General features: G+C 44.9%; 1 protein-coding gene across 2 annotated transcripts; it reads left to right on the top strand.

Moving 5' to 3' along the window:
* Positions 1–2976: 2976 nt before the first annotated feature.
* Positions 2977–12169, top strand: tmc1 (transmembrane channel-like 1). Of its 2 annotated transcripts, XM_084025559.1 has the most exons (22): positions 2977–3000; positions 4175–4447; positions 5228–5317; positions 6677–6700; positions 6983–7430; positions 7507–7692; positions 7776–7866; positions 7937–8018; positions 8094–8200; positions 8300–8398; positions 8473–8615; positions 8688–8832; positions 8922–9116; positions 9401–9580; positions 9688–9840; positions 10173–10301; positions 10501–10568; positions 10648–10887; positions 10954–11079; positions 11197–11275; positions 11545–11674; positions 11942–12169. In XM_084025559.1, the coding sequence occupies exons 3-22, from the start codon at positions 5236–5238 to the stop codon at positions 12163–12165; spliced, it is 2931 nt and encodes a 976-aa protein (XP_083881685.1). In that variant the 5' UTR covers positions 2977–3000; positions 4175–4447; positions 5228–5235; the 3' UTR covers positions 12166–12169. The 2 variants fall into 2 exon arrangements, with proteins under 2 accessions (XP_083881685.1, XP_083881686.1); XM_084025560.1 differs by lacking the exon at positions 11942–12169 and having other exon boundaries at positions 10954–11077; positions 11545–11670.
* The last annotated feature ends 1176 nt before the right edge of the window (positions 12170–13345 follow it).

Here is a 13345-nt window from a genome sequence, read left to right as displayed (position 1 = left end):
GCGAGTACATTGGCTAATAGGGTCTGCTCACTCCAGTTCAAACCAGAATTCATGTGGAAACTGGAAAAAGGTGTAGCCCAGTAAAAGTAGGTGCTGCTGCTGAAATTCCCTTGTTTTTATTTTTAAAGGGCACACACACACACACACACACACACCCACACACACACACACCCACACACACACACACACACACACACACTATAACATTGTGTCTCCCACACAAAATAAATGAATCACATGTGCGTCCTTTAAATAGCGTCTGATTAACTCAATACAAAAGAAAGACGTCTAACGTGTAACACCTGATTAGCCCGTTCATTAAACACCTCACAAATGTGGAAAACGTGAGAATGGGAGGAGACCTGGCAATCATTTACATTTTGAATCTCTAATAACCAAAAAAAAAAAACAGCTGGTGATTATCTGAGTCACTATAACTGCAGTGCTAGTCTGAGGTATCAGTAATTCATTAAATATCACATGATGCTTCGTCCCTTTGTGAGTTAATTTGCATGCAATTGGCAACAAAGTATCAGGTGAGGGTCCTCAGAAACCAGGGGCATTATTTAGCTGATTAAAGTGACGACATCATGTGACCACGTTGGATATAAACTTTTCATATGCGAGTGGAGAAGGTGGGGGAGGCGAGGTTAAACCTGGTCTGTGTTTTACACTGAGGTCTTTGTGTGTGTGTGTGTTGTGTTAACGCAGCCCTGCACAGGGACGCAGAAAAGAAGGGGCATGTGTGTGTGAAGTGTGTGTCTGTTTAGTATGTGAAGGTTCATGGGTTCCAGTGAAGGGAGGAGGCAGCTGAGGGGAGAGTGGGAGGTGTCGAGTATCAATACCCATCCCCCTGGTTGTCATGGCGTGGGCGCTATACGTGTGTCTGTTTGTAGGTTTCGGTACCAGTATTGTGTGTGTGTGTGTCTGTGTGTGGGGGGGGTGGTTAGGTGTAATGGTGCTTGCTGGTTGTATTGAAGGCACATGGGACAATAAGTCTTTTTTTTTTTTTGCACCACCATGACAGGCACATGCGTGGAGCTAATAGGTGACGATGTTGCCATGACAACAGATGCATACAATGCATTTCGCAGCTATTTCTTTTTGTTGTGTTTTTTAAGGTCTGTGCGTGTGTGTGTGTGTGTGTGTGTGTGTGTGTGTGTGTGTGTGTCTGAGGATTACTTATATGAATCTGGAACAGCCTGTCTGTAGTTACTAGGCAGATATGGGGCGACACCCGACACACACACACTTACACACACCTACACACACACTTACACACACACTTACACACACACACACACACACACAAGCAGAGGCACAGCTTGCCCGTGTCTGGCGTCGGTGTGGTGAGACACTGTTGATAAAGGGGCTAGTGGTGGAAATAGCAGCTTAACCATTTACATAAGCTGTGTGTGGGGCTTGATAAGCTCTGCACTGGGGCTGACTAAAACCCACTGCTCCAAAACTTGATCCCCCCCCCCCCCCCCCCCCCCTCACCACCCTGCTCTGTCCACATTCAACTTCATGTGCAGCCCCTTGTTAAAAGGGGGGCGACTATGTATTGCGTGCCTGTGTGTGTGTGTGTGTGTTAACACAAGTAAAGAGAAACATTTCATGAACAGAGGGCGCCTGTCTGTATGATTGTGAGGCGATCAGGCACAGCTTTGTTGTGAAACCTCGCTATACTTTCAGCTCCATTCACACACTGGAGGAAAACGTGAGGTACAATGCACCGGGGGGGGTGTCAAGGTGTCCCGAAACAAACTACAAGAGGCATGAAGCAACAACAGAGAGACCAACAGTATTAATGTTGCTGAATCAGCATGGCCTGATTGTTTAGTTGCTGCTGCACAACTCCTCCTAAATCTCCCATGAATGTGTTTCTTGTTGTTCCTGACCAGGGAGGAGTCCCCTCCTCAAACTTTCCCAGCACACACTAAATTGTCTAAACTCTCTCTCATTCTTCCTCCCCCCCTCCTCCCTTCTTCTTCTTCGCACACACAGACCTCACCGTACATGGGTATCTGGATGATTGTTGGAATAACACGGCGTGTGTGTGTGTGTGTGTGTAAGTGTGGTTCTTGTGGAAAGCTGCAGCAAAGGTGGTACGTATGCATGAAGTGTTGATGTGCTTGTAAAATAATCAGGGTAGTTGTGGGTGACAAATGCATGCTGCCGTGCAGGGGGAGGAGGAGGAGGAGGGGAGGAGGGTGGGGGTTTCTCCCTTGCAGCTGATCTACGAGCCTCGATGTGGGCCTGCGTGAGTTGAACAAATGTGAACCCTTTGCATGTGAGCGTGTGAAAGAGAGAGTGTGTGTGTGTGTGTGTGTGTCGTGCACATGTGTGTGCAGCAGATGTCCTGTGTTCTGTTCTGTTCCCCCAGACTGGCTGCTCTTTGTTGCTGCTCCCTCGTGCAGACGGGTCTGGCCACGTGCTTCCCCGTCTGCGAGGACACGCCACGCCTCCGCCGCTGTAATCTGTCAATTGCAGCTGCCAAGTCCCGCCCACAACAACACCCCTAGTCTGACAGGGCCCGCCCACATGCTCGGTGATGCTGTTTTTTTTTTACTCACGCATACTTACCATGCTCACTTTTTCTCCCTCACTCTCCCCCACAGAGTCTATATGTGTCGTCCACAACAACCACGCTGCTTCTCCTCCTCTCCATGTCCACCATCTCTCCTCTCAAATTCCATCGCTTTGCTCTCTCTTTCCCTCCAGCTCATGATATGTTGTTCTTCCTGAATTGTGTTTCTTCTTCCATACTGGGACAACAGTCCGCTCTCTTCTGCAAGAAACAGCCGGAAACAGGAGGAAGGAATTTAGTGAAGGTGGGGGAGGGAGGGAGAGATCCAGCTGGGCAAAGGCTAAGTTTCTAGGCAAAGACACGTGGGTTTATGATGGAATAATGTTCTTATTTGTGCTCCATTTCCCCCTCTAAGGATGTTGTAATGACCAGGATGAAACTCAAACAGCAATATGCAAAGTAGTAAGCAGGTACGTTTTTATCCACAGGATTTTCTGTGAATATTACAGATGATATTCTGTAAAAGCATTTCCTTTTTGTTCGTAAACTTAACAGAAACAGTATTCTACCTGGACATTATCTGTTTTTGTATGGATTCTTTTCTTATAGTCTCTGAAAAGCAGGTCTAACCTCTAAGTAATCATCCCCAACCATCTTCCAGATAAACCACCTAGAAGGCATCGAAGCCACATGTATGCAAAAGATTGTCTCGATTCGAATCCCTTTTGGCAACTCTGTGCTTTACAGCCTGCAGTCACAACTGATTAACCTGCACTCCTCTCTGAGCCGCCTTCCCTCTCTCTCTCTGACAAAAACAGCCAGGCTTTGCCCTCGGGGGCCACAACTCCCTGCTGCTTCACGTTTATTGTCAACAGTTGTGGAGCTGAGGAGACTTTCACACTAAACAAAGTTCACTGGTTGTTGTCTGCTAGACAAAGACAGGCAGAGTCACACAGGCGCCGCTGGTTTTATGTCCACATAGAGGAAATATGTTTAATATGACCAGCAAAGAACCTTTAAATGAGATTTGATTGATTTACCTTTGTAGTTGCTCATGTTTTTCACATTTAGCACAATGGCTGAGTCCTCAGCAGACAGGCTTCCTGTGAGTCTGTGTTGTTTTTCCTGCCTCTCTGACCTGCATTAGAGGGGGAGGGGGGGTCCTGTTGACATACAGGTCATATGTTACGTACACATACAGAACATACAGGCCACTTTGCCTTTTACCGTACCAGCAGTGGGCTGGATCTCTGTCTAACGCCTGCTCTGCACAAAACACGCCGATGACTGCGAGTCTTTCACTGTATGTACCGGACAAAAAGAAAACAGCCTGCGTGACAAACTGTGCCGACACCGAGTCATGCTAACATACTAATCAGGCCGGACGGGAACAGAATGCAAACACACGCAGACACATATCTGCTTTTGATTTGTATGATTGTCATTTTTTGACTCACAATAAGGAGATTTATATGATATGGCTCCTTTAATATAATCCCTCTATTTCCTGTGAATATGTCCTGTTCTGCACAGAAACTCCAAGAAGATATTACTTTAAAGAAATACAGCACCATGTATATGAATGCACATACATAGCTCCATGTGTGTATTCAAATATTTTCCTTCAATGATCCTCTTTCTCAGAGAAATCTGCATGTCTAGGTCCGTTTACAGTCTGATGCATCTTTCAGTTTTGTTTTGATGCCACCCTCCGCTCAACTGGCCCTGCACGACCTCGCTCACCTCCCTGTGCAACCATTCCCTCAGAGCTGCAGCTAAGTTTAGCGAGAGGAAGCTGATGTGTATCCGTCCCGCTGTCCTCGCTCCCGCGTCACATGATGCGATGACCATGAATGCAAACGTGCCGGCCGTGACGCTTTGGGAGCAAATACAGACAAGCATGCAGCAAAAACACAAGTGAGTTAAAGATAAAAATAATCATGACCATGCACATTCCACTACAGAGTAACAGCGCCCTCTACAGGCTTATTGTCTTGGCACTCACCCATGCCTCTGCTTCGTTTGTCTAATTTTTTTGTCACGTCAGTATGACATCATACATTTCATTCCACATTATCTCTCATGTTTCACTTTATTTACATCCTTACTGCTGCTTTTGCAGCTTAATGCTGCTACTTTTAGCCAGAGTATCAAGGGTGAGTGTGAAGAACAGATGGGAAATAGCGAGAAACAACTGATGCATGTGTGAATAAACAAAATCCATAAAACACCATATATAGTCATTATTTCAGGATGAAAAGCTAATTGTGGACCGAGAAGCTGCTGCAGCGGAAAAACAAAGAGCTTCTCTCTCATAACCCTTATGTTTTTTGTCTCGTCATACTCATACACATAAACACACACTCTCACACACACACAGCTGCATAAAGGCAGTCATAACTGTTGTGAATAATTGATCGCTAGTGAAATTGCGTGGCTCTAGGGTTTCCGTGCTGTCTTTGTTACTGTTTCGGGTCGATGGGTGGCGAGGAAAAAGTAAACTTCTCATGCGGGTTACTCATCATGTACCAGCCCCTCAACACACACACACACACACACACACACACACACACACACACACACACACACACACTCTTCATGCCAGTGTGTGAGGGCTGGGATAAGCATCATCCTCACCTGTAACGATGCAGAAGCTGAGAGACCACTGACTCTTCGTCCTCTCCTCCTCCTCCTCAGTCTGCCGGATGCTGGAGCGACTGCTTGAAGCGTTACAGGACCATGAGAGGAAGATGCCTGGAGACAATCTGATCACCTCTGAGAACGACAGTAAGACCATCACCATCATTACTGCCACCTGGTTTTCACATCATATGTCGTTTTGTTAAAAGAAGATATTTTCAGAGAAATTAACTGTAATTTCTAGTTTATGTGGGATAAAATATTACTGGTTATTGCATATTTTTCTGTGTTTGTACTGTGCCATGGTTGCGATAAATCAAACATATCTTGTGACAAAAGCACAAATATTTATTATGTTTTATAGAGCCTTCGATTCATTTATATAAACACATCAGACATGTAAAAACAGCTGTTTAATTGCAGATTCATGGTTTTAATTATGAAAAAAAGAACCACCTCAAATATATTCGTCCTCTACTTTCTGGTATCCAACCCGCATATTTGGGAGCTGGCCTCTGCCCCCACCCCCCACCCCGTGTCCCTTCATTAGACCATTGTTTGTCTCTTTTGTGCCCCTCTGCTGCACACGGCCGTAATGACCCGAGCGCTGGCCACTCCGGTTACACTAATGACACACATCAAAGGGCCGACTACATAAATATCAGTTCAATTTGTCAGTGCTGCCCTTTGTTTTCCTCTTTATCCCCCTTTTTAGCGCAGGACAATAGCGCCAGGTATCCAGTAAGGGAGTCTGAGCTCCACTGGGGACAGGGGTCAGGGGTCAGGGGTGGTTTGAGATATTCAAAACAAATGGGCTGGATTTATAAAGCTGAGGTCATCAGAGGAGGAAGGCTTTAGTTATGTTGCCTTTTCAGAATAAAAGAAGGGTGTTTAAATGTATTTAGCTACAAAACTGTTGATCAGATTTCTAAATATGCATTTTCAGCATTTTAAGAACAAAATGTTTCCAGTTAGACTTCTCTGCACCGTGAAAACTCATCATCGGCTGCATTAAATAAACTCTGCATCTACGATCACCTGATTGGACCACGTTTGTCTGTTTGAATTTACGTTAATGTGTGTAGCGATCGCTTTCAGACTTTTAATTGCGAGCGCCGTCTCGTTGCTTTTAGTCGACTAAAAGGTCATGTGACTCATCAAACTCATTAGCACAAATTATCCCAGCATGCATTACATTTGGTTAAATTCACCAAAGAGCCTCCTATTATCTGATTATCTGAGTCATGAAAATAAAAAGCAATGCTGTGATGATAAAGATATTTAATCCATGTAGATGCATAATCTGATTTACAACATCTTAACGCCGCGGCTCACAAGATTTCACTTCATATCACTCGAATTAATCAATTTCAAAGCCTATAAGAATGAACCGACGGTGACCAAAACATGCCGATGCAAGTCATCGTAACTCGGCGGCAACACAGAAATAATAACTTGTAAATGTTGAGTTTGCTCTCTCTCTCTCTCTCTCTCTCTCTCCCACAGTCGATATCGGCCTGGACTTTGAAGGTGAGCGTTATTACAATAATCACTATAATTCAGTGATCATAATCAACTAAATCTGACCTCGCTGCTCCACCAGATCATCTACTGCAGGTTTTCTTCCCCCAAACTGAGTCCCATATAATATTTATGTCTCAATTATCACAGGATTATCATATAGTTTAACAATTACAGTCATCAAAACACAGATTGTAGCACTGCAGAAAGTTAAAAAGTGAGTGAGTGTAAATGATTTCTGCAGCATGTTAATGCTTTTACTGGATAAACGCAGCGTCTGCGTTTTTACAGGTGACGAAGACGAGGTTTCCACTTTTCAAGAGGAACACGAGGGCGAACGACACCGAGCAAGAAGAAGGGACGGCGATAAAGAGAAAAAGAAGAAGAGGGGGGACGGGAGGAGAAAAAGAGCATCTAGGGGAGAAGGAGGAGAAGAGGAGTTAGAGGCCAGGCCTGAGAAAGGAGGAGAGAGAGGAAGGAGAAAGAGAGTGAGGAGCGATCGAGAAGCAAAAGGGCGAGAGAGGGATGAGGAGGAGAGTCCCAAAATCAAAAGTGTTAAGGCGGCAAAAACACGGAAGAATCACAAAAATGAAAACACGAGAAAAACGGAGGAGGAAGGAGAAGCTGAAGAAATAATTGCCAAAGGAAAAAAGAAACAGGGGAGCGACAAAGAGGAAGAGAAGAGGGAGGATAAAGCACAGGAAGTGAAGAAGAAAAAGCACAAGAAAGTCGAAACAAGGTAAAGTGTCATCTTACGTTTCCCTCTGGATGAGTTAAATCCTCCCATTCTGCAGGCTGACCACTCTTCTCTTCAGCTCAGAGCCGAGCGAGGAAGACGACCATGACGACGAAGAGGACGAGGAGGAGAAGGAGGTGAGGCCGGAGTCTCTGTCGCCCGAGGAGCTGGAGCAGCTGAAGGAGGCCGTGGACGAGAGGAAGAAGCTGATCCAAACTCTGAGGGGGAAACCCTGGTCGATGAAAAAGAAGCTGGTGACTTTGAGGTCAATTCACTCAGTTTTTTTAGTTTTTTATTTGCACTTTGCAATCAGCTGTAAAAATCATCAAATCATCTTCTTCCTCGCAGGGAGTCTCAGGAGTTTGTGGAGAAATACGAGGGAGCTTTGGGGAAAGGGAAAGGCAGGAAGCTCTACGCTTATAAAGTCATGATGACCAAGGTAACCATTCACAGGAGTCACATTGAATATATGACGCTTTTTTTTTAACATAATCACATTCCTCTTGTAGAAATGGATGAAGTTCCAACGGGACTTTGAAAACTTCAAAACCGCCTGCATCCCATGGGAGATGAAAATCAAGGAGATTGAAAGTAGGTTTGGTTTAGAACTACACTCACGTTTCGTTCTCTAGCTCCACCCTCGTATTTGTTCCCTCCACCTCTCAGGTCATTTCGGCTCCTCGGTCGCCTCCTACTTCATCTTCCTGAGGTGGATGTACGGCATCAACATGATCCTGTTTTGTCTGACCTTCGGTCTGGTCATGGTTCCAGAGGTACTGTACACGGTAAACACACACACAAACGTAATATATTCAGCACATATCTGTAGTTTCCCTCTAATGCATATTGTTCATTCTGCTTATTTCTAACAGGCACTAATGGGCCGGCCGTACGGCACCATCCCGAGGAAGACCGTCCCCAGGGCCGAGGCCACCAGCGCCATGGACTTCGCCGTCTTATGGGACTTCGGAGTCAGTATGCAACGTCACTAAGTGTCTTTTCTTACGTGTGCGTCAGTGTAGTGAAAATAACCTTGCATCCACAGGGTTACGCACAGTATTCCGTCCTCTTCTACGGTTACTATAACAACCAGCGTGCCATTGGCTGGCTCAAGTTCCGCATGCCCCTGTCGTACTTCCTGGTCGGCGTGGGAACGGTGGCCTACAGCTACATGGTGGTCATAAGAACGTATGTGTTTTGATGACAACGCTGATTAATCCCACAACGTTCCACTGACCCTGTGATCACTTCTGATTAAAGGATGGCCCGTAACGCAAACGAGTCGGGGGTCGGAGACGACAACTGTTTTAATTTCAGCTGGAAGACGTTCACCAGCTGGGACTACCTGATAGGAAACCCTGAGACGGCCGACAACAAGTTTGCCTCCATCACCACCAGCTTCAAGGTCAGTGGAGCCGCTCCAGTAAAGCCACCGACTCATATCCCATTCACCCAACATCCTCCTCCTCCTCCTCCTCCTCCTCCCTCTGCCAGGAGGCCATCCTGGAGGAGCAGGAGAGCCGGAAGGACGACAACATCCACCTGACCCGCTTCCTGCGCGTGCTGGCCAACTTCCTGGTGCTGTGCTGCCTCGCGGGAAGCGGATACCTCATCTACTTTGTGGTGCGGCGCTCGCAGAAGTTTGCCCTCGACGGGCTGGAGAACCACACCTGGTGGGAGAGGAACGAGGTAAGACCTAAAGGTAGAGGAATGACTGCATGTTGAGTATGTGATACAGGATTTTAAAGCCTATATCGGATCATGTCATCCTCCTTATTGGTACTACTGATATTTCTATTAAGATTGTATTACTATTATTCTATTATTAAATTAATTGAAAAACACAGTAGATGCATATTATCTATATTATTTATCTGTTTGGTTTGTTTAGTTATTGTTGTACGCATTGTATCTGTTAAATCCCTACTGTTTGTTTTTGCTTTTGCACCAATAAAAAATAACGCGTTTCTCAGGTGAACATGGTGATGTCATTGCTGGGGATGTTCTGCCCCATGCTGTTCGACGTCATCAGCGCCCTGGAGAACTACCACCCCCGCGTCGCCCTCCAGTGGCAGCTGGGTCGCATCTTCGCCCTCTTCCTGGGGAATCTCTACACCTTCATCATCGCACTGATGGACGAGATCAACCTCAAAGTGAGACCTGCGGCGGCGGCGTGAGATACGTTCATCGCTTTGGAATACACTTCACTGTGTGTGTGTGTGTGTGTGTGTGTGTGTGTGTGTGTGTGTGTGTGTTGCAGAGGGAAGAGGAGCAGATAGTAAAGTTTAACATCTCCACGTGGGAGGCCAGTCTTTTAAATGGAACGGCGTACGAGAACAGCACGGCTCCGCCCGTCACCATCCAGCCTGCTGATGTTCCCAGAGGGCCCTGCTGGGAGACCATGGTGGGCCAGGTCAGCCTGTGGAAACGCCTATGTGATTGTATGATGTCATCAGTTATACAGCGTCAAGTTATGGATACTCAGTATTATAGCCTTTTATATTTATATTTACATTTAGTAAAAAAAAGAAGTGGTAAATGAGTGTTTGACATTTGTTTGAATTTAGAAATGATTTGTGATGGAAAAAGAGATGCGAACCAATCAAACCCTGTTACTTTGAGAAATCTGTGATAAAAAAACCTTCAGGTTTGCATTAAAATGAAACAATAGAGGGGGTTTTATATGTTGGGTGGCTTCTACATAATTAATGTTGATGTTTTAAACAGCCTCTCCATGGTTTGCAGGAGTTTGTCCGGTTGATCATATCCGACACCATGACGACGTACATCACGCTGCTGATCGGTGACTTCCTGAGAGCCGTGCTCGTTCGCTTCCTCAACTACTGCTGGTGTTGGGACCTCGAGGCCGGGTTTGTGAGTCACCTGTTCATCTAACTGTGATGTCATATCACTGCCTACAAATGTGCATCATCTCCCAGAGGTGAATTTAAATGTTGGCTTTGAAAAATATGATTCACTGCAGAATTTTTGTGTGTGTGTGTGTGTGTGTGTGTGTGTGTGTGTGTGTGTGTGTGTGTGTGTGTGTGTGTGTGTGTGTGTGCGTGTGTGTAAGCCCTCCTACTCTGAGTTTGATGTCAGCGGGAATGTGCTCGGCCTGATCTTCAACCAGGGAATGATATGGTGAGAAAAACAGCGTTGGTGATGATGAATAAGACTTTCAGGGTCTCCTCTCCACGCTTTGCCTGACCTTTCCCCCCAGGATGGGCGCCTTCTACGCCCCCTGCCTGCCCGCCCTGAACGTGCTCCGCCTCCACGTGTCCATGTACCTGCAGTGCTGGGCCGTGATGTGCTGCAACGTGCCGCAGGAAAGGGTCTTCAAGGCCTCGGGCTCCAACAACTTCTACATGGCCATGTTGCTGGTCATCCTGTTCCTGTCCACTCTGCCGGCCATCTACACCATCGTCACCATCCCCCCTTCCTTCGACTGTGGACCCTTCAGGTAACGATGCTTGCTCAGGTGATCTGGCATTTTACACTTCCTCCTGAATAATTCTCCTCTCCTTAGTGGGAAGAAACGGATGTTTGATGTGATCCAGGAGACTCTGGAGTCGGATTTCCCAGCTTGGTTTAGTAAGGTGTTCAGCTATGCATCTAACCCTGGACTGGTGCTTCCCTTCATGTTGCTTATGGTGTGAGTCATCATCAGAGTGCATATAAATATAAATATTCTTCTGCAAATAAGATAAGATAGATTGCATGATCATTTTGTCATAATTTCCCTTCCTTTCCCTGTTATTTTATCTTTTAGTCTGGCCATTTATTACTTGCAATCCACATCCAAAAGCTACAGAGAAGCAAATGTGGAACTGAAGAAAAAACTGCAAACGGTAACCTAAAATTAATGTTTTCCTCTTGTCTACTTCTCTTATTGACTCTAGTTTTATGTGCTTTAAAGTCGAGCTGGTGTATTTCCAAAGGTGAAACAGTAGTTGTAATAGCATCATCCCTCCAGCAGAGAGCAGCAGAGTAACATCTCATATTTGTCCAAAGAGCAGCTGAATAAACAGTAATATAAGAAGTGATGTTCATTTCTCTTCGTCTTTACTGTGATTTCTTGAGTGCTGTAATAATAAAGTATTTTTATGCCCCTCTCAAGCAAAATGAGGAGAACAAGAAGAAGAACAAATTAGCAGCGCTGAAGGCACAAATGGATGTAGAGGAGGCGAGAAAAGCTTCATCGCAGGTTTCAGAGCAACAAAAAAATAACAACGCTTCACTACAAGAGGGTGAGGCTTTAAAAAATTCATAAATCTGTTACACTTTAATTATAAAATGTACTTTGGATCTCTAAATCTAAAAAAAAAAGTTATTAGACTCAAAAATATATCTGAATAAATAATTGACTGGTGTGTCAAAAGAAATACAAAGATTTATACTTTTCCTTTTGACCTCAAATCAGTTGGTAAAGAAAAGCAGAAACATTCCTACTTTACAAATCAGTTCGACTTATGATAATAAATGATGCATTTCTCTCGTCCTACCTTCTCATCCAGCAGATGAGGAAGACCACAGCTCTAGTCAGAGGCTACATCCTGGCAAGAATGGACGCAAGCTTCCTCCTGCAGCTAGAGACCAAGAAGGCCCACTACCCGCCACCAGGGCCCCTGTGGCCAGGGCCTATCACCATGGCAACCACGGGTCCCTCGGGTACCTGCCCGGTTTTCCTCGGCAAAGTGAGCCCAGGATGCACAGGGTGCCGAGTCTCCAGAGACACTGAGGGACTGAAAAACTAAGAGACATTGTGTCAGGAAATGTCACTCAAAGGCAACTTTATCGATACATTCAAGTAACAGGAATTTATACTGTGTATTCAGGATTTTAAAAAATGTGTAGTTGTTGCTTTGTTTACCAATTAAACATTAACAAGAGTCTCATTTCCTTTAAATGTTGCATGACATTTGTTTAATTTTCTAAAACCACTGATCAGTGAATTAGTCAGTTAAATCTGTAAAGCATACAGAATAATATAAGTGTGTCTTTACGATATATTTGTTATAGAAAGGTGTTGTTTTTCTATGTTATATTAAAGTATTTTTGATGAACTCTACAAATTTCTTTTAGGAATTTCAGAAAGATGAAATCACATGCACCATACTTACACTTTCCTTTAATCTTTCATCCACTAAACCCACTGACATAATGTTTCCTCTTGGCCTCTCGCTGTCCCCAGACCTGTGACTGGGCCAAAGCATTAAACAATTCATCAGACACGACGCCATTTAACCTAGCTAGGCTTACACGGATCCTTTACTCTGGCTGCACTTAAGCACTCAACTTTAATCTGTTGTTCAGCTGTATAATAACGATATGACGCACTGTGAACCTTTGAACCTGGAAAACACACGTAAAGAGAGCCAGACTATTCTCTTTTTTCTCCTTCCAGACATTAATGAAACAAATCTGTGCCAAATATTCAGATTTGAGCCGTCAGTGTATCGTCTGATGAGCAGATCCAGTGTCACAGCAGCTGATTCCACTCCCGCTGCTGTCAATCAACCCCCCGTCATTTAGCTGGCCTTGTTGTCTCATTAGTCAAAATTTTATTAACCTGAAATTCTATATATTGAGAAGTCATTCAAAGTCTTGCTCAGTGGAAACTTAAGATCCGAGCAGTGTAAAGGGGGCTGTCATTGAGGAGTAAGTGCTGCGTCTAAATCATTCAAGTCAACAAGCTCATAGTTTCACCGACGCTAGTTTACAGTGCCAATCAAATCCACTTCCAGTTGGGGCTCATGATCAATTCATGGCAGGCGCATCAAGTATTCATCCTGCAGTTATTTGAGAAGGAGGTGGGATCGGAGTAAACCTCTATGCTTTATTCTTTTATCGGGGGCCAAGAATCGTCAATCACATTATTTAATAAAGGCCGAGGAAGACAGAGTGAAGCCTCCATCGTC

The sequence above is a fragment of the Eutrigla gurnardus genome (genome assembly GCF_963514095.1).
Source record: "Eutrigla gurnardus genome assembly, chromosome: 13".
Taxonomy (NCBI): domain Eukaryota; kingdom Metazoa; phylum Chordata; class Actinopteri; order Perciformes; family Triglidae; genus Eutrigla; species Eutrigla gurnardus.
The sequence above is the reverse complement of the archived record's forward strand: the minus strand, read 5'-3'. Positions and strand labels throughout refer to the sequence as shown.